At 33.2% G+C, this 24,470-nt stretch overlaps 1 protein-coding gene across 3 annotated transcripts in view; it reads right to left on the reverse strand.

Moving 5' to 3' along the window:
- The window catches only part of CHD1 (chromodomain helicase DNA binding protein 1), a 75,516-nt gene that overhangs the window by 14,883 nt on the left and 36,163 nt on the right, over window positions 1-24,470 (reverse strand). For all 3 annotated transcript variants that reach the window (XM_049647644.1, XM_049647645.1, XM_049647643.1), the window contains 17 exons: window positions 23,793-24,009; window positions 23,020-23,109; window positions 21,785-21,975; window positions 20,881-21,069; window positions 18,972-19,134; window positions 17,752-17,904; window positions 14,849-14,920; window positions 14,243-14,392; window positions 8,094-8,242; window positions 7,604-7,700; window positions 7,366-7,461; window positions 5,189-5,365; window positions 4,103-4,263; window positions 2,764-2,805; window positions 1,526-1,656; window positions 684-822; window positions 312-462 (listed from right to left, as the gene is read on the reverse strand). In XM_049647644.1, coding sequence (XP_049503601.1) covers window positions 312-462; window positions 684-822; window positions 1,526-1,656; window positions 2,764-2,805; window positions 4,103-4,263; window positions 5,189-5,365; window positions 7,366-7,461; window positions 7,604-7,700; window positions 8,094-8,242; window positions 14,243-14,392; window positions 14,849-14,920; window positions 17,752-17,904; window positions 18,972-19,134; window positions 20,881-21,069; window positions 21,785-21,975; window positions 23,020-23,109; window positions 23,793-24,009 — 2,368 coding nt within the window. The remainder of the gene's footprint in view (window positions 1-311; window positions 463-683; window positions 823-1,525; window positions 1,657-2,763; window positions 2,806-4,102; window positions 4,264-5,188; window positions 5,366-7,365; window positions 7,462-7,603; window positions 7,701-8,093; window positions 8,243-14,242; window positions 14,393-14,848; window positions 14,921-17,751; window positions 17,905-18,971; window positions 19,135-20,880; window positions 21,070-21,784; window positions 21,976-23,019; window positions 23,110-23,792; window positions 24,010-24,470) is intronic.

Below are 24,470 nucleotides of genomic sequence, written 5' to 3' on the forward strand. Positions count from 1 at the left end.
GTTTGATTTTAGCAAAAAATTATAAAATATTTCAGAATCATTTTTTTGCTAAAAATAAGATAATGATGGAATTAGAGGTTTAAACTTAATGCTATGAAGAAAAATATACCTATGCCTTAGTAACAAGTATATAATTTTAGAGGTAAAGCAAAATCTCACATCATTTAAATTCAACCCCTTCATGAAAACCAAGAAGCCAAGGTCATACAGCTCGTTAGGGCCTTGGTTTCCCATCAGTCTAATTAATTTCTAACATAATTTAAAAGCAAAAATCTAACATCAATGGTCAACAGAAACAAATATTTAAGTACCTTGTGTGTTAGACTGAGGTCAGGATCCATTTTAATCATTTCCCAGCTTCCATATCCATATTCGTAGATACCAATTAACAAATTGGAATCATCTTCTTTGCCCCAGTCTATATCAAAATGAGCTGCCTTTGTATGGCATGGGATAGTATACCTAATAACAAAGTTAATAACCACTGTCAAGTTTATAACTGCCATATTAAAATTTTGAAAAACATATTTAAATTATTAGAACTTCAAAATACTATGCTTTATTTTATCTTTAAAAACATTTCATTCAAGCTAGCCAGTGACATAAAAAAACATTTTGAACATCCATACACAGCTGAATTATTAACAATAAATATTTTATAATGGGTATAGTAAGTAACTCACTGTTTTCTTTCTTCTGGATCTGAAGGAATGGATTTATGCAATGGTATCAATTCTTCTTCATGGGAGATGACGAGCTTGGCATTCACCTGTACTCCTGATATTCGGAATGTTGGACCCTTCACTTTTCCAAGTCTACCACCTTAATTTTTTTTAAGACATAAAAAAGTATGAAATATACAATTCTAAGCAAGATACACTATGATGTATATTAATAAGCATTACTTATTTAGCTAATCAATTCATTTTACCTGTTTATATTATTGGGAGGGGGCACTTGTTGGCAAACTCTAAATTCACTACAAGATTTTTCAGTACATACTAGTGCTTACATTATAGCAGATGTGAATTCACAGAAAGCATTTCACAGAAAGCATTTCTTAATTGTTTTATCAATTGCACAAGATACTTCAATCTATTAATGCTGTCACCTTCTAAATAGAGTTCTAGCATGATTTTTTCCAGTACATTTTATTACTAAATCTTATCTAAATATTTTCATTTAGGTAAATTACAAAATAAGCATAATAAAGTAATTATGCCCCAAAACAATATTATACATGTACACTATCTTTTCCTAGCCATTTATATACAAAAAATACAGTAACACCTAATGCTACCTACCAGCTAGAATATACCAGACAGAAAGACAAACTCTATTGGTTTCAGTAATACAATTCTATTACCCATTTCCTATTACCCAGGAATGGTCCTGCTTTGTTTTTTAAAGCATCTTTCAAGAGTGATGAATAGGTAGCTAAGATATAATACATACCAAACTCAATAAAAGCATAATTTGAAACTTCTATTTACCTCCCTTTAAATCATTCTCACTTTAATATTACCTGTTCGTTCTGTTCCTGAAGAATTATCCTTTAGAGCTTTAATGCAACCGTTATGTACCAATTCTCCTAGTCGTCTGAGGTCGGTCTCTGACTTATCAACTAATTCAGCATCCCGAGCAATTGCATCTAATCTGTTAATGAAATAATATAATTCTCAGGTAAACATGCAGAATAAAGTGGCACCATTTAAGGGAGACTAAGTTTCACTTTATCTCAAGCTCTACAAGTCACTTTCCATGCCCTACAAATTCTGGTTCAGATAACTGGCACAAGATACATTAAAAAAAAAATACAATAAAAAAAAAAAATTTTTTTTAAATGTTAAAATATTTGGCAGGGAAACAATTCATTTATATATTCAAGAATAATACAGTTAACCAATTCATTACAGAATGGTATGCTTCAAATTGAAGATTATGTAATAATTCTGTAAAAGCTTTTAATAACCAATCAAATATTAAATTCAAAAGCAGTTAAGCACTGTAATACAGATGAACTTTAAACAACACAAGCTTGAACTGGGCAGGTCCAGTTATCTGGATTTTTTTCGATAAATACAGTATAGTACTCTAAATATTCAAAACAAAACAAATACTTTTAAAATGGAGGTTAAGAGAGAAAAAATAGAACTAAGCCAATTTGAGTCTTTGCCACTGTATATTCAGACAGTGGGTTAGCCACAACCAAAGGTCAAAGAATATTCAAATCACCAACAATTACTGAGATTAACCATTAACTTAAAAAAAAAAACAAAAAAAAACCTGTCCTGATAATCTGAATTTTAATAGCTGGTATAAGAAGGAACTCTAATTAGGGAAACTTAAGAAAATTTCCCTAGTAGGGCAACAGAACTGGTCTTTAAGTCAAAAGACTGAAATTAGCAGCTCACCTTCTGGAAGGATAAATCTGCTTTTCATGTTTGTGATGGAAAAAAAGGGATAAAAGCATATGCAAAGTACAATTATGAAAACAATGAGTATTAAAAAAAATGTTGAGTATTTTATAGATCTATGTATTTTAAAGAAAACTTCATTTGTAGATAAAATTTTAGAGACTAGAAGGAATTGAGAATATAAAAATCTTTTTAAAAGTCTACTTGAAATTTGCTTTCTACAGACTTTGTAAATGACTTTTAAAGCAAATTTAACAAAGTAGCTAAAGTGAGTATTAGCATAAGTAAATAAAGCTGACGGCATGTAACCCACATGTAATTCTATGAGAATGACAAACATGTTTACCTTTCCAGAGGGCCACCAAACTTCTTGTAACTCTTGATAAACCTAACAGAAAATAATTGTTTGGTTTAAATGTGGGCTTCACTATCCATTAAAAAATAGATTTGTAAATATACAGAAATAAGAAAATACTTGTTAGTTCAAAAATTAATTCAAGGTACTGTTTACTACCAACACAAATGAATAAACTATGCTAAAGACAAAAATGTTAAAACATTAAGATATACCAAGTAAGACAAGACATATTTTTACACCCAGGATGATGTTCAGAAACCAATATAAATAAAACAATAGAAGCTAAATTTTATTTTAGAAATTACTTTATTATTTTCACAAGACAAGTTCAAGGCTACCACAGGAAGTGTCTCCCAAATTATCAATCATACTACTCCTCCTCAAATTCCAAGTACTGTTTTCTGAATAATACCTTTAACTCAGATGTATGGTATTATACCAACAATGGAAAATAAAAATTTTACTTAAGAACAAAGCTACCCAAGTGGTTGATGGATGAGGGAAAATATCCAGGAAAAGTAGAAGCTGAAATGTTCTTCAACTAAAGACAGAAAGTCCAGCAAATCAGGTGGTCATAAAAGTACTCTTAATAAAATCTAACAATATATTTAGTTTTCTGGTAGAAAGAAGGAGGAAGAACTTTATCAGTCAGGTCTATGGTTTAAAAGAAAAGAGTTACAATGACTTGAAAGAAACAACAAACTCCCAAAATACAGCAATGAGCAACCTTTTCACAAATTTCATAAGCAAAAATTGACATAAACAAAAGTTGGCTGTTATCCCGTTCCCCTTAAATAAACGTGTATAAAGAAACGCATATTTTGAAAGAGAACTACAATTTATCCTACATGACTATCTTACCTCAATTCCTACCTGGACATATCAGAAATACTTTTAACATTGTTACTTTCAAAAGACAAATCTCAGTGTTAAAAAAAACTAGAAAAATATGGAACTAAAGTATTCTCACATAAAAATAGTAACGCTGGGAATCATAAATGCAGTGAGAAATTTTAATAAACAAATCGAATGTACTAAAATATACATTATTCAATAGGGCCACTATTCTGAACCAGATTAGTAAAAGCAAAAAAATGTAGCAGTCTAAATAGACTAACAATAAATAACACGCAGAGACTAGATAATCAAACTTTATTTTTCATAGCTATAATGAACACCCAAAACCAGAACCATCTAATCCCTGCACAATCATATATTTGCCTCCTCTAAAACTTTCATTTTAATCTTTGAAAATATGGGATTTGTATATTTTATTTCACCTTCTAAAAAAATCAAGTTGAAGTAAAATAGTCTTATGTCATCTTACCGCCGAATTTCTGCATCACTAAATCCTTTGATAGTTTCCCGAGGGATAGTCCGTGGTCTTCCACGTTTCTTTGGCCTTTTCCTTTCTGAGATCGAGTCACTATCAGATCCAGAATATCTCCTACTTCTACTGCGCCTCCCTTCACTTCCATTAAAACTAATCTGGAATTGGAAAACAAAAATTTACCGAAGCTTAAAGGCGGCTTCTATGGTAAGAGCAAAGAAAACACTACAAAAGATCAACAGAACAAATTCAAATGTGGTCTGTATATCAAAAATTTCCTATAAATAATATTAAAAAGCAAATAAAACAGAGAAAAACATGGCAGGTTAATGGCAAAGAGTTAGTAACAGCCCTAATATTTTTTTAAAACATTATCATAAATCAGCAGGAAAATACAAGATTGTCCTTCGGTAAAAATATGAGAAAAATTATCAACAAGCAATTAATCAAATAACATAAACACAGAATTACAGAACCTCACTGCTAATTTTTTCAAATGAAAATTAAAGTAACTATTTATTTATAACATCCATTATTTAACAGAAACATCAAAACATACTTTCTAATAAGTCTTTGGAGTCTTTCCACAGTCACAGTGCATATTCTGAACCCCTAATATGCTGAAGCTAATTCAAAGTCAAGCTTGGTATACAGTTCTCACTCATTCTACCCTCCTTTCATACTTTGACAAGATGTAATATAATGCTATGCTTCCCATGTACCATAAAAGGAGATCGTTTTGGGGTTGGCAGAAATAATCACTAATAAGAAACTGTATATGGGCACTTTCAAACCAAACACATGTTATTTGGCTCCATTTCTGCCTGGGATGTAGGCAGGTTTCCCTGACAAATAGTGCCAAACATTTAGTGAAGAATACCAATTCTATACAAACTCTTCTCAAAACCAGAAGAGGAGAGAATACCTTCCAACTCATTTTATAAGGCAAAAATTATCAAATCAGATGAAAACACTTACCAAAGAAGAAAAGGATGGACCAGTATGCCTTATTAACAAAACCAGATCAGCCCAGATATGACTACTCTTACATCAACAGACATATATTTTAGATTAAAATGTCACCTGTTTTGCACAGTTTCTCATTCTTGGGAGCATATAAATTTCTTCAAGTTCCTTTTGTCTTTCTTCCTCTTCTAATCGTCTTCGTTGATCTTCAGGAATTATTTCCTCCCAATTCTTTGAATTTCTTTCTGGTTCCAACTCAATGTCATCCTCATCCATATTTGAAAAGTTGGCAACCTTAAATTCCAGAATTTTAAGAAACAGTAAGCATTAAAGAAGAACTCATCCTTAAATTACATTTTACATTTCAGAGAAGAGGAAGTGACATGCCAGAACAAGACAATAAAACTTAAATATCCTCAGGATAATGAATATGACTATGGATTGAACCAAAATTACCTGCTAAACTAAGTTCTTTATTAGTTCTTTATTATGATTTCTTTATTAGGTCAAAGTAGATCAAACCAAAAGACTTGTAAGAAATCTCTTCCATGAATGATTCTCTTTTGTCCTGCTGCTCAACAAAATTAGTTAAAAGAATAACAAAATAATGTATAGTAACATGCTAATCATCTTCTGCAGAAAATATCACACCAATGCATGTATTACAAAGTGCTGTAGACAATACAATATTCTTATTTTTAGGATCATAATAAATAGTACAAAGAGCTAACAAAACACAAAGAGCTCTGAGTCCATAAACTTACTTAGGTTCCTAGTTTCTTCATCTCTTAAAAAAAAGGATAAAAAGAGCTCACTAACTCTGTGAAGATTAAATGAGAGAATACATTTAAAGAACTATGAAGACTGGTACACAGAAAGCACTCATTAAAGCTAACTGCCAATAGTGGAACATTAAAACTTACAGAAGCTAGATGAAAGAACCTATGCTCACCCTGTGTAAGGAATAACACTGCACAAATAGTGTTCATTTCTCATGTCTATTATTTAAGTGTGATGAAAATCCTAAAGTCAGCAGTATGAGTATCAACTCACTGGTGTAAAAATAATCTGTATTTTGGTTAGCTTATCAGTGACATTTTTTTCAGACTGCCAGTTAGTCAAATTAAAACCAAACAGTATAACTTAATGTAGAGTTCATCACACCAGAATGAGTACTGGTTCCAGAAACGTTTATTTCTCAAGATTAAAGAATAGTCTTCTAACTTGTCACCTTGCTTTTAATTCTTGTTCCATTATAGTATATCCTCCACACTGCAGCCAGAGTGATTCACTAAAATTAAAAAAGCTTTTATTCATTGCTATGTCCCTGGTGCATGCCACACTACAGGTGCTCAATAAATAACTGGTGAATGAACAAATGACACAAACTGGACTGCTCCTTAAAACCTCCAGTTTGTGGGGGCGCCTGTGTGGCTCAGTTGGTTAAGCGTCTGACTTTGGCTCAGGTCATGATCTCATGGTCCATGGGTTCAAGCCCCACATCAGGGTCTGTGCTGACAGCTCAGAGCCTGGAGCCTGCTTCGGATTCTCTCTCTCTCTCTCTGACCCTGCCCTGCTTGCTGCTCTCTCTCTCAAAAATAAACACACACACACAAAAGAAATTAAAACAAACAAAAAAACAAAAAAAAACCCTCGCCATTTGAAAAACTTCAATTTGTTGAAAATGGCTATAGAGGAACTGCTTCTTCATACTAAAGTGGCATACAACTTACTCTGTGAGGTTGGTTGACTTCTGCCGCTTTAGGACTGCCTGCAACCTTTTTAGCTCTCATGAAACCAGGAGTATTTATAAGTACTAACAGGAGCTCATTGCTTACTTGGACTGATTAACTTGGATCTTCTTAGTTGTGATAATGCTTAATTTAATCTAATGTCAAAAACTGCAGAACTACTCCAACAAACAGTAGCTAAAAGCCTTTGGTCACAGAAATCTAAATTTAGAGATACCACGTTCCCTCATTTGCCCAAATATTTGAAGACCTGCTATTTGCCAAGCATTTTTTTACATGCTAATTAGGAAATAACTGCCCTCCTCATTCCACTAAATGTATCTATTCATATACAATTTGGTCCTTTCCACATCAAGCTGCTACTGCTTTGTCAGTATAAGGGAGAAAAGTTTTCATACACCATACCAAATTTTAAAACAAAAATGTTAATAAGCACTTGCTGATTGTGCTTAAAGAGGTTTTAAGAAAACACGTAATGACAAAAAAATAATCACTATCAACTGAAATAATTACAAATAAAAATAAAAAAGAAAGAAAATCTACCTTGAACTGGGAAAGCAATTCATCTCCTACAGTTAAAGGGCCTGGTTCATTTTCATGAGTTTCAGCCCTCTTCAAGATTTCATCTATATCCATTTCCTGTAATTAGAAAGAAATCTTTATTAAGTATACTTTAATATATTTTAAAGTAAATACACCTTATGCTTATAGTTTAAAGTAATGTCATATATATATTTATATATTTATATATATTTTGTTTCTTAGGTTCTTTTTTTTTAACCTGGGGCTCTTGTTCTTCTCCTTCAGGTTCCTTAAAAAGTTCCTCAGCACCAAACTTTAAGATGGCTGATAATTCTTCTTTATTGAAAGGAGTAGAACTAAAACCAAGAAAAACAAAAATGCTTAATACTACTAACAGTTAACAATTTAACATTTATGTTGCACTTTTATTAATTATTGACACAGTCAACTCTATGGAAGTTATATGACAGAGTTAGGTGAAATATTTTTAGTTTACTTATTTTAAAAGTAAAGTACTTGAAACCTGGAAATTAAAGGAATTTCTCCCAAGACTTAACAAAATTTGAGTGATAAAAACCAGTAATGAACGTGTGCCTTTGACTAGAAATTACTCCAATGCTTTAAGAAATTAAAAAATCACAATACTAAACATAGTGCTTCAAAGATCTGCCTATAGCATGTAACATTTCAGGAAAATGAGTACAGTACGATTATAAAATGACTTTTTAAAAATATATTAAGGTAACTACCTTGACGGGGCAGAACCTGTATGTAGTACTGTCTTCCCAGTTGTGTCCATTCTCTGAATCACAAGATGATCTAAAACCATCTTCTTTTTGGCCCTTTCAAGAATATCCTCTTCAACTGATCCCTTCGTAACTAGACGATAAATATTCACCTGTAAAGATACACACAATGAAAATACAATGTAGCAAAAAGGATTTGTTTTGCTAATGCGAAATACCCAAATACTGTACATAAAGTGAAGCTCATACTATGTGAAATTTTCACTAGTCAAAAATTAAAAAATATATAACAATATATATAAAAGCTAAATTTCTTCAATTTAAAGAGTATTTTATGGTTGTATACTTCTTGCATTTTGAACAGATTTTATTTGCTTTTTATTTTTTTAAAGGGATAACAGTAATTTTTATCTTTTAGCTGAGAAGGAAAAAAAGTGGTAAATTTATAACAATTTCTACCTGTTTCCTTAATTCTAATTAATGTTTCATATTCCACATAGTTCAAAATTCTATGAACCATACCCCAGGTTAATGATGAAATCCTGCCATAAAACGAAGACTTCCAAAATACACAAAAATTGATGTGCAGTAATTTGCCCTATTTCTCAAGGTTAGCAGTTCTATATCAAATAGCACCCAAAGGGATATTTTGAAAATTTATAGGAACATTGTAGCTTTTGCAATGATTAGGTGGGCTTACGAGTACTTAAGAACACAGTGACCTGGGACACTAGACCCTCTGCACTAAACTGTACATTCAGACACAAAGAAAAACTATCCTGAGTCTTTTCTTTCAAATGATTTTTCAAAACTTTTAAAATTATCTTGAGTCTCAATTCACCCTCTATTTCAATGTAAATAAGAGTTTAAATGAACATTATAGTTTTTTTCAGCAGTGCAACTATTGCATGAATCAGCAGATAACTAGATACTGTTTTATTTGGATCTCTACCAAAGTTATCATCTCCAAATGTGTATAGTATTGGTGTCACAAATAAAGCTCACCTGTATTGCTCATCTATAGTCATTTTGTAGTTCTTGCATGGAAATATTTAACAAGAAATATGAAACACCTGTGTCAGATTTAGAACCAAATACTAGTAAAAAAAAGGGCAGGTACATGCATATGATTTCACTCATATGTGGAATTTAAAAAATAAAACAAATGATCATTGAGGAAAAAAAGAGAGAAACAAACAGACTCTTAACTACAGAGAATAAAGTGATGGTTACCAGAGGGGAAAGGGGTGGGAAGATGGGTTAAATAGGTGATGGGAACTAAGCAGTGCACTTGTGATCAGCACTGGGTGCTGTATGGAAGTGGTGAATCACACTATATTATACACTTGGAACTAATAATACAATGTATGTTAAGTGGAATTTACAAAAAAACAAAAAAGCAGGTACAAAAGCACAGGAATCTTACCATAGTGCATCAATAATGAAATAATTAAAAACATCTCAAAATCATAAAAATGTATTTATATATTCATTTATATTAAATGTTATTAAATAATGTATTAAACAAATGTACAATAATTAATGTATTAAATCATATTTTAAAACATATCCATATTTATATCACATTTGTTTTTACACAGTTTTGTAACATAATGGTTAGAAATACATGTTACCATTATTTTGCCATCTTATTCAGATATTCTTCCCAGAGGTCTACCACACAACTTTCTACAGTATCTTGCCTAACTGGTTCTTCTAATACCCTCTATTTTCTATCACCTATTAGAAAATATGGTGGCCTTTAAATAGTCTTTAAGTAGTTGTTTGAGAAGTATAAACAGAATGTGAGTTCAGCCATGGTCGAGGATTTCGATATAGGAGGTATCTGCTATTTAGTGCAATTAATCACTATTCCCCATCTCATTCATAAAAGAGGTCTATTTTGAGTATTCACATCTACATTAGGCCCAGCTCACTTGTGAGATTACCTTATTTTCTCACCATCTCCTCTATGACAATCTGTAATTTACATTGGCATGTTATTCCTACTTCAAGTTTCCCTCTCTTATAATGTGCAGATAAATTATTAGTATGTAGAATCCAGGCCTTCCTAAAGAAGGAAGAAAGGTCTCAGATACACAACCTAATCTTACACCTTAAAGAGCTGGAAAAAGAACAGCCAATAAAACCCAAAACCAGCAGAAGACGGGAAATAATGAAGATTAGAGCAGAAATCAATGCTACCGAAACCAAAAAACAAACAAACAAAAAAGCACATTAGAACAGATCCAACGAAACCAGAAGCTGGTTCTTTGAAAGAATTAACGAAATTGATAAACCCCTAGCCAGTTTGATCGCAAAGAAAAAGGAAAGGACCCAAATAAATAAAATCAAGAATGGAAAGAGAGATCACAACCAACACACCAGAAACACAAACAATAATAAGAGTATTATGAGCAATTATACGCCAATAAAATGGACAATCTGGATGAAATGGACAAATTCCTAGAAACATAAAAACTACCAAAACTGAAACAGGAAGAAATAGAAAATTTGAACAGATCCATAACCAGTAAAGAAATCCAATTAGTAATCAAAAAACTCCCCCCAAAAAACAAGAGTACAGGGCCAGACGGCTTCCCAGGGGAATTCTACCAAACATTTAAGGAAGAGTTAACACCTACTCTCTTGAAGCTGTTCCAAAAAACAGAAATGGAAGGAAAACTTCCAAGATCTTTCTATGAAGCCAGCATTACCTTGATTCTAAAACCACACAAAGACCCCACTAAGGAGAAATATAGACCAATTTCCCTGATGAACATGGATGCAAAAATCCTCAACAAGAAATTGGCCAACTAGATCTAACAGTACATTAAAAAAATTATTCACCACAATCAAGTGGGATGCAGGGCTGGTTCAATATCCACAAAACAATCAATGTGATTCATCACATCAATAGAAGAAAGAACAAGAACCACATGATCCTCTCAACAGATGGAGAGAAAGCATTTGACGAAATACAACATTTTTCTTGATAAAAACCCTCAAGAGAGTAGCGATAGAAGGATCCTTTCTCAAAATCATAAAAGGCATATATGAAAGACCCAACACTAATATCCTCAAGAGGGAAAAACTGAGAGCTTTCCCCCTAAGGTCAAGAACAAGACAGGGATGTCCACTCTCACCACTGTTATTCAGCATAGTATTGGAAGTCTTAGCCTCAGCAATCAGACAACACAAAGAAATAAAAGGCATCCAAATCGGCCAGGAGGAGGTCAAACTTTCACTCTTGGCAGATGACATGACACTCTATATGGAAACCTCAAAGGATTCCACCAAAAAAACTGCTAGAACTGATCCATGAATTCAGGAGAGTTGAAGGATGTAAAAATCAATGCACAGAAATCAGCTGCATTCCCATACACCAATAATGAAACACCAGAAAGAGAAATCAAGGAATTAAACCCATTTACAATTCCAACAAAACCCATAAAATACCTAGGAATAAACCGAACCAAAGAGGTGAAAAATCTATATACTGAAAACTATAGAAAGCTTATGAAAGAAATTGAAGAAGACACAAAAAATTGGAAAAATATTCCATGCTCCTGGGTAGGAAGAACAAATATTGTTAAAATGTCAATACTACCCAAGGCAATCTACATATTCAATGCAACCCCTATCAAAATAACACCAGCATTCTTCACAGAGGTAGAAAACAATCCTAAAATTTGTATGCAACCAGAAAAGACCCTGAATAGCCAAAGCAATCTTGAAAAAGAAAACCAAAGCAGGAGGCATCACAATCCTGGACTTCAAGCTGTATTACAAAGCTGTTATCATCAAGACAGTACAGTACTGTAACAAAAACAGACACTCCAATCAAAGGACAGAATAGAGAACCCAGAAATGGATCTACAAACATGGCCAACTAACCTTTGACAAAGCAGGAAAGAATACCCAATGGAATAAAGATAGTCTCTTCACAAGTGGCACTGGGAAAACTGGAAGGCGAAATGCAGAAAAATGAACCTGGACCACTTTCCTACACCACACACAAAAATAAACTCAAAATGGATGAAAGACCTAAATGTAAGACAGGGAGTCATGAATATCCTCGAGGAGAAAGCAGGCAAAAACCTCTTTGACCTTGGCCGCAGCAACTTCTTACTCAACGCGTCTCCAGAGGCAAGGGAAACAAAAGTAAAAATGAACTACTGGAACCTCATCAAAGTAAGAACCTCTGCACAGCAAAGGAAACAATCAGCAAAACTAAAAGGCAACCAATGGAATAGGGAAAAGATATTTGCAAACGACATACCAGATAAAGGGTTGATATCCAAAATCTATATAAAGAACTTATCAAACTCAACACCCAAAAAACAAATAATCCAATGAAGAAATGGGCAGAAGACATGAACAGACACTTCTTCAAAGAAGACATCCAGATGGCCAAACGACACATGAAAAAATGCTCCACATCACTCATCATCAGGGAAATACAAATCAAAACCACAATGAGATACCATCTCACACCTGTCAGAATGGCTAACATTAACAACTCAGGCAACAATAGATGCTGGCGAGGATGCAGAGAGAGAGAGGATCTCTTTTGCACTGCTGGTGGGAATGTAAACTGGTGCAGCCACTCTGGACAACAATATGGAGGTTCCTCAAAAAATTAAAAATAGAACTACCATGACCCACCAATTGTACTACTAGGTATTTATCCAAGGGATACAGGTATGCTGTTTTGAAGAGGCACATGCACCCCAATGTTTATAGCAGCACTATCAACAACAGCCAAAGTAGGGCAAGAGCCCAAATGTCCATTGATGGATGAATGGATAAAGAAGATGTGGTATATATACACAATGGAGTGTTACTTGGCAATCAAAAAGAATGAAATCTTGCCATCTGTAACTACATGGATGGAACCAGAGGGTATTATGCTAAGCGAAATTAGTCAAAGACAAATATGTGACTTCATCTGAGGACTTTAAGATACAAAACAGATGAACATAAGGGAAGGGAAGCAAAAATATATAACAATAGGGAGGGGTACAAAACATAAGAGACTCTTAAATACGGAGAACAAACAGAGGGTTACTGCAGGGGTGTGAGGCGGGCGTAGGCTAAAAGGGTATTAAGGTATTAAGGTATTAAGGAATCTGCTCCTGAAATCATTGTTGCACTATAAGCTAACTAACTTGGATGTAAATTTTAAAAATAAATAAATAAATAATAAATTAATAAAAGTGTAAAAAATATATAGACATATATATTTAAAAAGAACTCTGTTTTTTTTTTAAACCTAAATTGGTGTTAGGGCATTAAAATTACCTTCCAAATTCATGTATCCAGTTCAAGGAAGAGGGGCTGCTAAAAAGAGTTGTTGTAAAGAGGGGTCACTGGGTCCGATGATGTTAAGAACTACTACTCTAAATACAAGATTTCACTTAAGGGTGCACAACATTGTTCCAGAGTATTAAAAAATTACAGAAAGAAGTGTACTATATTCCCAATGAAATAGCTTTATGAGAATTATTTGGGTAAAATACTTTTTTAGCTTAAAATGATGGATACATTTTTAAATAGAAAATATGAAATTTTTAAAGGTTAATATAAATGTGTGAAGTCCTTCTGTGCTACTCGTTCATATCTTCTGCATTAAAGAAGTTTGAGAAGCACTGCCCTAGATGGCGGTAAATCAATTAAAATACAACAAACACATCAGAATGATGACAGATGGTTTTTCTCACGGCCTATTACTGACAGCAATACAAAAACTACAAATTTAGAATGGCTTGTTTGCATAAAGAATTTTATAGGCAAATGGATAAAATATAGGCTAACTAAAAGGTAGTAATATACTAAGCAAAATCTCTTTCAATAGTTAAAATTAAGTAAATACATTTTAAGGTTTATGTATTGAATGAAAAACACTGTACTCTACAGTTGTAAACACTCTTGACTAAAAGAGAGGGCATGATCCTATTTTGGCATAGTTACCTCAATTCTGTCAAACCTTACAGGTGATTTTGGTAAATCTGAGTTCCTTAGTATTTTACATGTTAAAGAGCAACATGACTGTGTTCCAATGAGGTTTCCAGGAGAATAAACCAAAATCACTTCCAAACACTAATCATAAAAAAAGATTCTAAAAGCAAAATAAACAAAATAAAAAATACCTGTTTCTTCTGCCCAATTCGATGAGCTCTAGCCTGTGCCTGAAGATCATTTTGTGGATTCCAATCAGAATCAAATATAACAACAGTATCAGCAGAGGCTAAATTAATTCCTAGACCTCCAGCTCTTGTGGAAAGCAAAAAGCAGAAATCCTGTAAGAAATTATAAATAGGCTCAACCTTAAATTCTTCTGAACCGTGAATATGAATAATCAGCAAGAGAATTTTACAACTGGTTTTTTGAATTTAAAAGTATTTTACCAATAAAACTGAAAGATAGTTTTAAAAAATACTAATAAAATACAAAAACCTCTAGCAAAATCAATCAACAGGATTCCAAAATACAAATATACATGGAAATAATGAACACCAAATCTACAATGAATTTTAAATGAAAATGGGATAATTTATTTAGAAGCAAATTAACTGTTCTATGCTGAAACAGTATTGATAAGGGCAAAATTCTTCAGATTAACATAAAATACTGATTTTAAAACCTCATTTAGAAAGTAAAACTAGCTAACAAGACTTTTTTTAAAAAAACAATAATGACAAAAATAATTTACTAAAATTATGACTAAAACTATTTAGTTTTAAAAGCATTCATACCTCTGATCCTTCAGCATTAAAATGATCTAGTGCTTGTTTTCTCAGCTCCCCTTTTATTGATCCATCTAATCTCTAAAATAAAACACATTAAAATACTTCACATAACAGAATCAAATATTTAAAAAGGTATTAAAATCAATTATGAAGTTAAGTATGAAAATGCGGCATTACTTTCATTAAAACTATAAGAGTAGAAGGTACTTGTTAGGCAAGAAAACAATGCCCAAGCATTCTGTCTATAGAGTCTGTGCTCTTAACCGTTAGGACTATTTTCCCAGATAATAATAGTAAATAGCACTGGCTATCATTGTGTCTGAGTCTCACTGTAAGAAATAAATTTTACATGTGAATGAGTACACAACTGTACATCCAAAGCAAGTTACATGACACATGTATCATGATATGGCCTCATATATTAAAATCTATTTCATTTTTTCAAAATGTTGGTACAACCCATTAAATTGATTCCCAGATCCATTAACAGGTTACAGTCCACAGTTTTAAAAACAGTGGTGAAATCCAGTGTGGTTAGTGGACCAACAACATCATTGTCACCTGAGAACTTAGAAATGCAAATTTTTGAGCCCCATCCCAGATCTACTGAATGTACTGAAATCAGAAACTCTGAGAAAAGAGGTACAGCAAAGCCCCTGATTAAAGTTTCAAAGTCACTGATTTGAGTCAAAAAGCCCACATCTGAGTATCTTCAATATCCATGGGTGCCTTGGGCAAGTGATCTGACTTCATCTTGTCAGTTTCTTTCTTAGGTAATGAACATAATAGTACTTTCTTCATAAAATTCAGAGGATTCAGTGAGAGAACAAAGTAAAACACTTACCACAGTGTCTGGCATATATGTTGAGTGCTTACTAAACATTAGCTGATGTCCAAAATTAAAAAAAAATTTTTAGGGTGCCTGGGGGCTCAGTTGGGCTCAGGTAGTAATCCTGCAGTTCTGAGATCCAGCCGCCCCTATCCCCTGAATGGGCTCCACGTAGAGTGGAGTCTGCTTAGGATTCTCTCTCCGTCTCTTTGTCCCTCCCCAGTTCTCACTCTGTCTCTCTCAAAATAAATAAATAAACATTTTTTAAAAATTTAAATGTGCTACTGGTTTCATTTTCACTAAAAATTACTATTAGTAAAAACTTCTTAAAAACAGTGGCATATCAGGGCACCAGGGAGGGTGGCTCGGTCGGTTAAGCATCTGACCCTTCATTTAGGCTCAAGTCATGATCTCATGATTAATGACTTTGAGTCCCACATCAGGCTCTGTGCTGACAGCACGGATTCTCTCCCTCTCTCTGCCCCTCTGCTGCTCACTCTCTCTCTTTCACAATAAATAAATTTAAAAAAACAAAACAGAACAAAAAAAGAAAACCCAGTGTATATCATTTAGTAAGGCATGATCTAAACTAAAAGAATGTTAAAAATAATTTTCTCTGGGAAATAATACTGGAATGAGAAGGGATTAGGGGCAGAGAACTAATTACCAGCACTTGTTTACTATTTGTTTTGTGTGACCATGTAAACACAATAATTTGTCTAAAAACAAACCAACACAGGAATGGGGTAAGGATAGAGGGGTGGAATGGAAACAGGGTGATAGTTAATAGGGTACTGTTTCTTTTTGAGGTCATAAAAACATTCTAAAATTTATTGTGTTGATGGCTGCCCAACTCTGTGAATATATTAAAAATCACTGAATCGTACACTTTAAATGGATGAATTAATTGCATGTAATGGAAATCACATCTCAATAAAGATGTTAAGAAAATCAAACAATAGTACTTTTTCTATATTTTTCCCTAGCCTAAATGACCATATATTTCTCAATCACGTTCATATCACCAAAGACCTGTCCCTCAAATGATGTCTGTTGAGATTCATCATTATAATTCTACTTCTATTTTATTGCCTGCACTAACATTCATCATTTACTAGCTATGTGAATGTTCACTATGTTCTAGGCACTGTTCAAGAAAGGATTAAATAAGGATTAAATAAATTATTAGAAAAGTACTGAAACTAGCACCTGACTCTAACATTAAACACTCATTCATACTAGCTTTAATTACACTGAATAGATTTCAACATAAACACTGAATAGATGGAATATAAGCTCATTTTGGTCTTTAATACCTTCCCTAAAGTCATCTAAAAGTTTTATTCAGTAAACTATGCATTAGAATAATTATGAGAACATTATTCTTCAGAATCTGTAACAGTCCTGATATTGGCTGACACATAGCAGGCACTGAATAAAAAGTTGTTGAGGGAACAGCATAGCTTTTTTTTTGCGTCTCGCATCCATGAAATACACCCAGATCAACACTAAACCATCCTGCACACCTAGAAAACTGATTTAAGGATTAACACAACAATCTGCACAACCTAAACTACAGAACTCAGCAGGTACACGGCACGGAGAGGTGAACTGGGGGGGGGGGGGGGGGGGGAGAAGCTGCAGAGGGCAGGGAGCTGTTTTTGCTTGCAGAGAAAGGAGGGAGACAGGGGTCGGGGGGGTGAGCACAGGAAAAAGCACACCCTCCCCTTCACTGCAAAAGAATCTGCAGCAGTCCTGGTAACATTCACAAAGGCTGCTCTCTCTCCCTTCCTCAAAATAAAGCCTAATTCATAAGGCTGCCCATTTACATTTGAGCATAGAAGAGAAATACAAAATTAAAATAAAGACTAGAGAATAGAAAAATTACTTTGCTGCTAAATATAAGGTCAAGAAGAAAAAAGGGAATAATGACAAATAGAAATGTTTAAAACAGAGATATATTATCTTGAAAATACAGTTTATTAAAAAATCTATACTTCATTTACACAAGAATTTCACAGGTAATTTTGTAAAGATCCGATGAAATTTGTCAACAAAAAGGAAAAAATGAAATGCTTACTTGAAAGGGGAATTGACGGTATTTCAAATATTCTGCAAGTATGTCTAACATCCGCACCATTTGAGAAAAAATAAGAACTCTATTGCCTCGTTCTCTTAGGCGAATTAACAGTTTGTCAAGAAGAATCAATTTTCCGCTACTACGGATTAAGTGCTAGGAAACAATAAATTACAATGGTTAGAGCATGTGAGCATGTGCAAAGAATCAACCAAATGAAACAAATGCCCCACTTAAAACTTTAGCTTCTTTAATTATTGAAAATTGAGATTTTGTATTTTTATAATGTTGAAAAAGTTTATTTCAGTTTCCAAAATTTTCTAGAACCTTTTCTAGGATCATTTTTATCTACGATTTAAGCTAAAATTTTCCTTGCCATTTAGCACCTAGGTTTTCACTGTGTTTTGGGGAAAGGGGGGGCGTGTTTCACTATATTTGCTAGTTATTACACTACTTCTCCAAAAATCTCAGCTGAAAAACAATACATTGAAAGCAGCAGCAACTAAGCAGCTGAAGGTTAAAAGAAAACAGATTTTAACTTATATGTATCAGCCACTGAACCTAGCTCTTTTAAAGCACTACTGTGGTTGAATGGCAATTGTGGCCCTCTTCACACCTCATCTGTCTACCAGAAGCAACAGGAAGTGTAAACTCTAAGCTCAAGATGCCTTTCTTAAGACTATCATTTGGGGTGCCTGGGTGGTTCAACGGGTTAAGCATCCGACTTCAGCTGGGGTCATGATCTTGTGGTCTGTGGGTTCAAGCCCCAGGTCAGGCTCTGTGCCGAGAGCTCAGAGCCTGGAGCCTGCTTGAGATTCTGTGTCTCCCTCTTTCCCTGCCCTTCCCACACTCGTGCAGTGTCTTTCTCGCTCAAAAATAAAGAAACATTAAAATATATATATATTAAAAAACTTTCATTTGCCATATCACAAATTCAGCATCATAATGTGAATTTTTGTCATTTAAGAATATACTAAGGGATTTCTACTGGATAACTCTTGGTAGTCCATACAAATCCATTTTTAGAAAAATGATCAAAATAATTGTATAAATTATAATTCTGAAGGCTTTTTTAATAAAGACAAAGAAAATAACACCATTATTTAATATACCATAACCAAAGAAAACTTCTAACCAATATATTAAAGCATCATGCCATTTTCAGTTATAACTGAAATAAACATTTCTAGAATTTTGCTTTACTACAAAGTAAAAATCCTTACTTGTAAGGCCTCCTGTTTATTATAGAATTCATTATTATCTGGTGGTTTAATGAGGTAGCAATGGTTACAACATTTCTTTAGCTCCATCATAATGTTCAAAAAGCCTGAGGTACTGCCCTTGGAACCTTTGCTGAGGGCTTTGTAATTCCTAGTTAATATCCATCTGTTTAAAGAAAAAAAATACCATGAAAATGATGGTTAGCAGAACAATTACCAGGATGAATTCTAAAACCATAAAAAAAAAAAAAAATCAAGCACCAAAGCAAAACTGTACCATTATGAAGTTCACAACTGGATATACTATGGTCCAAACATCGTTCAGAAGACTCGTGAACTTTGTTCGTAAGACTGAGAATCCGATCAATATACAGTAAAGGCTTAATGTAACATAGTGAGTATAGTGTATTAATCCCTTTCCCCCCAAAGTTACTTCAAAATGGTTAACTATCGGGGCACCTGGGTGGCTCAGTGAAGCGTCTGACTTCAGCTCAGGTCATGACCTCATGGTTCGTGAGTTCAAGCCCCGCATCGGGCTCTGTACTGACAGCTCAGAGCCTGGAGCCTGTTTGACACTGTCTCCTTCTCTCTTTGCCCTTCCCCCACTCACACTCTGTCCCCCTCTCTCTCTCTCAAAAATAAACATTAAAAAAAAATTTTTTTAATGGTTAACTATTATCTATATTAACCTTCCAACAAATCTTAGTATATTAGGCAACCAATACGTAGACTTATAAAAAAAACTCATGAGCATACCTGGTTTAACCACAATGCCTTCTCTAAATTACAGTTAACACACTACAATTACAACCTGTAGAAAGATTATAGGTAGATTTTATTACTCCAAACTATTTATATAACTATGTAACATTTCCTCTCATTATGATGTACTTTGTCTTCTACCACCTTTTATTTTCTTCATTTTTATAAGGTTAGTCTTTGAAGGAACTTGGAATAATTTATCTCTGATTCGCCTCAAAATGATAGGAAATGGGAATGTCTAGAGATAAAATAAGACTGGCTATCTGAATTGAAAACAAAGCTGAGTGTTGGGGGTTTATTATGTCATCCTCTTTTTGTATATGCTTGAGATTTTCCATAATACAAACCTAAAATTCATGCAATGAATGTGTTTTTTTTATGTATGGCACTTACAGTTTTATCATAAATTTCTGAAAATCCAAACGCAGGTAGCCATGGATTTTATGCAATTAAATGTTTAAACAGATATTAGGATAAATATTCTCTTTTTGATTCTTTGAAACATTATGTATAGTTCTGACATACATAATTTTTCTTTAATGTTTATTTTTGAGAACGAGAGACAGAGCATGAGCAAGGCGAGGGGCAGAGAATCCGAAGCTGGCTCCAGGCTCCCAGCTGTCAGCACAAAGCCTGACGTGGGGCTCAAACTCACAAACTGAGAGTTCATGACCTGAGCCAGAGTCGGATGCTTAACTGAGCCATCCAGGTGCTCCGACATATATAATTTATCTAAAGTGCAATCAATATTCTTCCACATGGGGGAAAAAAGAGGGTGTGTCCTAAAACTTTCTTTTTCTGGCCTCTCTGTCAATTATGTAACTATCATAATTATATAATAATGCCTTAGTATCACTAACACTTAAGTAGTCAATATTAACTAATATTTAACAAACCCTATGTATGTTAAAAGAGCATAAAGTAGACAAATGCAATTAATGATGATTTAATTAATCTTAGGTTACCTGTTATCTTGGACAAGTTGATCTCTCTTTGCTTCAATATGTCATAATATAAACCTATTTTAATATTCAAGAATTGTTATTGCTCTAAGACCCTACTGGGAGGAGAGACAGCACCTCCATGAGACAAGGATAGGGAGATTATTTAGAATTAAAGGTCCAGAACATGTGCTCTGTTTACAGCTTACTTGTAATACTGTTTCTGTAAAGCACTCATTTCCATTCTTAAAATCTGCTCAACCTTGGCAGGAAGAGATTTTTCCACATCTTTTTTAACTCTGCGTAACAGAAATGGTTCAAGCTCCTTGTGGAGGCTTGCATAACCATATTCTCTGCCTTTTCCATGTTCTTCTTCAAAATCTTCCCAGGAAGAAAACCTTAAAAATTTAAGAAAATGGAAAAATCACTGAAAAAGTCATACTACATATGAAAATTTTCAGGGTAGTCACATATAAGCAAAATATAGACTTTCAGGAAAAGACTAGCTAACATTAGTCACTTCTAAGGACTATCCTTCCCAAGAAATCCATCTTATATCTACATAAAGGTGAAAAATAGGTTATTTTATGAAAATTAGGATTCTCCTGGAGTTAAAGATATTAAATAAAATATTTTCAAGTACAGAATTGTCACTAAAATATTTCTCAAAGAATATATTAAAGTTCTGAATCTATGAAAGAGAGCAATTTTGTGATCTTAGACAAGTTATTTATCCTTAGCTAGTCTAGTTTTCCCCATTTAGAAAAAGGGATTACCAGTACCTTATTACTGTTGTTATTGTTAATATTAAGTACTAAGAATGATACTGTTTGTTTTTCAAGCAAAGTATATTTTGAACATGGGCAGAATCAACTGTTGTAATTTATTACACATGACTCAAGCTTATTTATTTACAAATTTGAAAAGTTAAAATATTATTAGAAATGTGAAATGCTGCATCGCCCCCCTTTTTTCTTCCTTCTTAAAAATCTGTAATCTAATGTTCAAGGACAATTAATACTTCTTACAGACCTTATTACCTATACTAATATTTTCTTGCTAAGCTTAACATTCAAAACTAACATTAAAATTGCATATCCTAACTTATCTTACTTTTCTGGCATAATGAAATGTAGCAAAGACCACAGCTCTTTAAGGGAGTTCTGTAGAGGAGTTCCAGTAATAAGGAGACGGTGATTGGATTTAAAGTCTATTAAAGTTTTATACAGAAGAGAGTCATCATTCTTTAATCGATGTGCTTCATCTACACCTATAAATGCCCAATTCAGACCTCCAAGGAATGCCTTAAAATGAACAGAAGAACACAGTTAATGTTTTAAGAGAAAAGTGAAATTCAAATTATTAAACTGAGGCAAATTAAAATTGAGAACATGCTTTTGTCTTGTTTTCAGATAAAAACTACGTATTATTTCAAGATTTATTGGAATCTTCAAATCAAGTAACTCAACATGCAAAATACAGTTCCCTCCATGACTAATTCACCCACTGGAAAACAGAGCATAATAGCATACACATTCTAAAAAAAAAGAGAGAGAAAAAAAATTAAAAAAATTAAATGATAACTATCATTTAAAATAGTTAAACATTTTTACAAAAGATTTTTAGCCGAAGGGCAGCAGAAGCTTCTATTAGTGTCAATTTGGAGAAAGTAAGATATAAATTTGGAAGTGTCTTTACTCCAAGTGTAGGAATAATTCGCTGTATGACCTTTAAACACTGTGGATCTGTGTATATTAATATGGGTCTCTGACTTAAAACAGAGACAGGCCAGATTCTACTATTTAGTGGTTGCATGATCCAAGAGACAAGCTCAATAACCACTTTGAGACATGATTTTTCTTTCCAATAAAGTAGAGATGACAGCAGGATCTTATATAATAGATTAGAATTACTTGACATATTAACTATAAAGAATTAAATAAGACAACATCTATTAAGCATTTAGTACAATGCTTCATCCATGGGTAGCTTAATCCTTTTAGGTATTCTCCTCCTCTTTCAAAGATCTTACAAATCAAAGCACTATGCCAAACTCGTTGCATATGTAAGTCAGCAGTTGGCAAACTTTTCCTGTAAAGACTCACATGAAGTATTTTAGCTTGTGCAGACAAATGTGTGGTGACCTGTGCTGCATATTCTTTGGTTTTTACACCCACTAAAAATGTAAACAATATTCTTAATTCAAAGGTCATAAAAAATAAACCAGATCTGACCCACAGGATGCAGTCTGCTGACCCATGATTTAAGTTATCTTCTCATCCTATCCACAACACATGGTAAAGGAAAAATGGATATACACCAAACAGAAAACCATAGGTAATACATACCTTATCCTTCAATAAAATTTCATAAGTTGTTAAAAGTATATTAAATTTCAACCGTTTGGTCTGGGGATGCATCCATTCATGAGTTCTTATCTATCAATAAATTTTAAAGATAATTTTAAGATAATCATTATGAAAAGTATACTTGTACTTGAATATCTAAAATCTGTTCAAAATACACACAAAAAATGTATGTTTATGTAATAAAATCATTTTAATTATTTTATTTAGATTTTCGTTAAAAATCATTTTATTCTTAACAATGCCTAACAAGCTGCACTAATCTTACTTATAAATAAAATGTAAACGCCACAGCATATCAAAACCTACAAAAAATAGCAGATATATTTTTCTTACACATTTTCCACTAAAGGAAGTTCTCATTTAACAAAACATAAGTGATTAATTCATTTAATAACATGGCATTTATGGATGAAATGATATTCAGGTTTGCTTCACAATATCTGGGAGGAAACAAAACTGGCAATGCATTAAAAAACTGTGAAGCTGGAGATGAGTAACATGGAGGTTTATTATACTCTTCTGTCTGCTTTCATGTGTATCTGAAATTTTCCATAACAAATTAGGAGAAAAAATTTTACATAAAGTAACATTCAACTGAAAATTGACTTTTAGTATTCAGCCAATTAAACACATATTGAGCACTTACTTGTGGCAAGTTTTACTCTAAAAATTAAGACTACAAAGACACATACAATACCTATCCTGAAAGACAAGTATATCTAGATTTCTATATTTGTGGAGAAACAACTTACCATATTTCTGCTGTTAATGTCACCTAAATAGACCACAGCATTCATCTGAGAAGCCCACGTCTGAATTTCCCTTTGCCAGGAAGTAAGAGTGGAGAGTGGTACTACTAACAGAAAAGGTCCATATAATTGATGCTCATGAAACAAATAGTTGAGAAATGAGATCGTCTGTATTGTTTTTCCAAGGCCCATTTCATCAGCAAGTATGCAACTATTTCCTCTACAAAGTAAAAACAAAAACTACGTATGCAATAAACATTCAAATTTGTAAAGAAACTTTTTTTCATAACCTATGTACAAATTTATATGAACAGTTAAAATAAGTCTGACAGGTATACAAACAATACACCACTTTTATTACCTATAAATAATAAATGTAAATAAAGGCCTTTGTAATAGTTTAAGTGGACAAAGTTTACCATTTTAGTACAAAAGAAGCTTAAAGATTAACGTATTATTTTTAATCAGTTATGCAGCCAAGAACACAATCTACAAGTGATAGAGTCCAGACATATTAAATAAGTAAAAAAATTAGCAGAAAGAAAATATACAGCAGGATAAACTATAGCTACAGTAAAATTTAAATACAAAAAATCTGCACCCTAGGGTTACCTATATTGCCAAGAATAGAACAAGAAACACAGGGCAGGGCCGGGGGGGGGGGGGGGGGGGGGGGGGGGG

The sequence above is a fragment of the Panthera uncia genome (assembly GCF_023721935.1).
Source record: "Panthera uncia isolate 11264 chromosome A1 unlocalized genomic scaffold, Puncia_PCG_1.0 HiC_scaffold_17, whole genome shotgun sequence".
In the NCBI taxonomy this organism is placed as follows: Eukaryota; Metazoa; Chordata; class Mammalia; order Carnivora; family Felidae; genus Panthera; species Panthera uncia.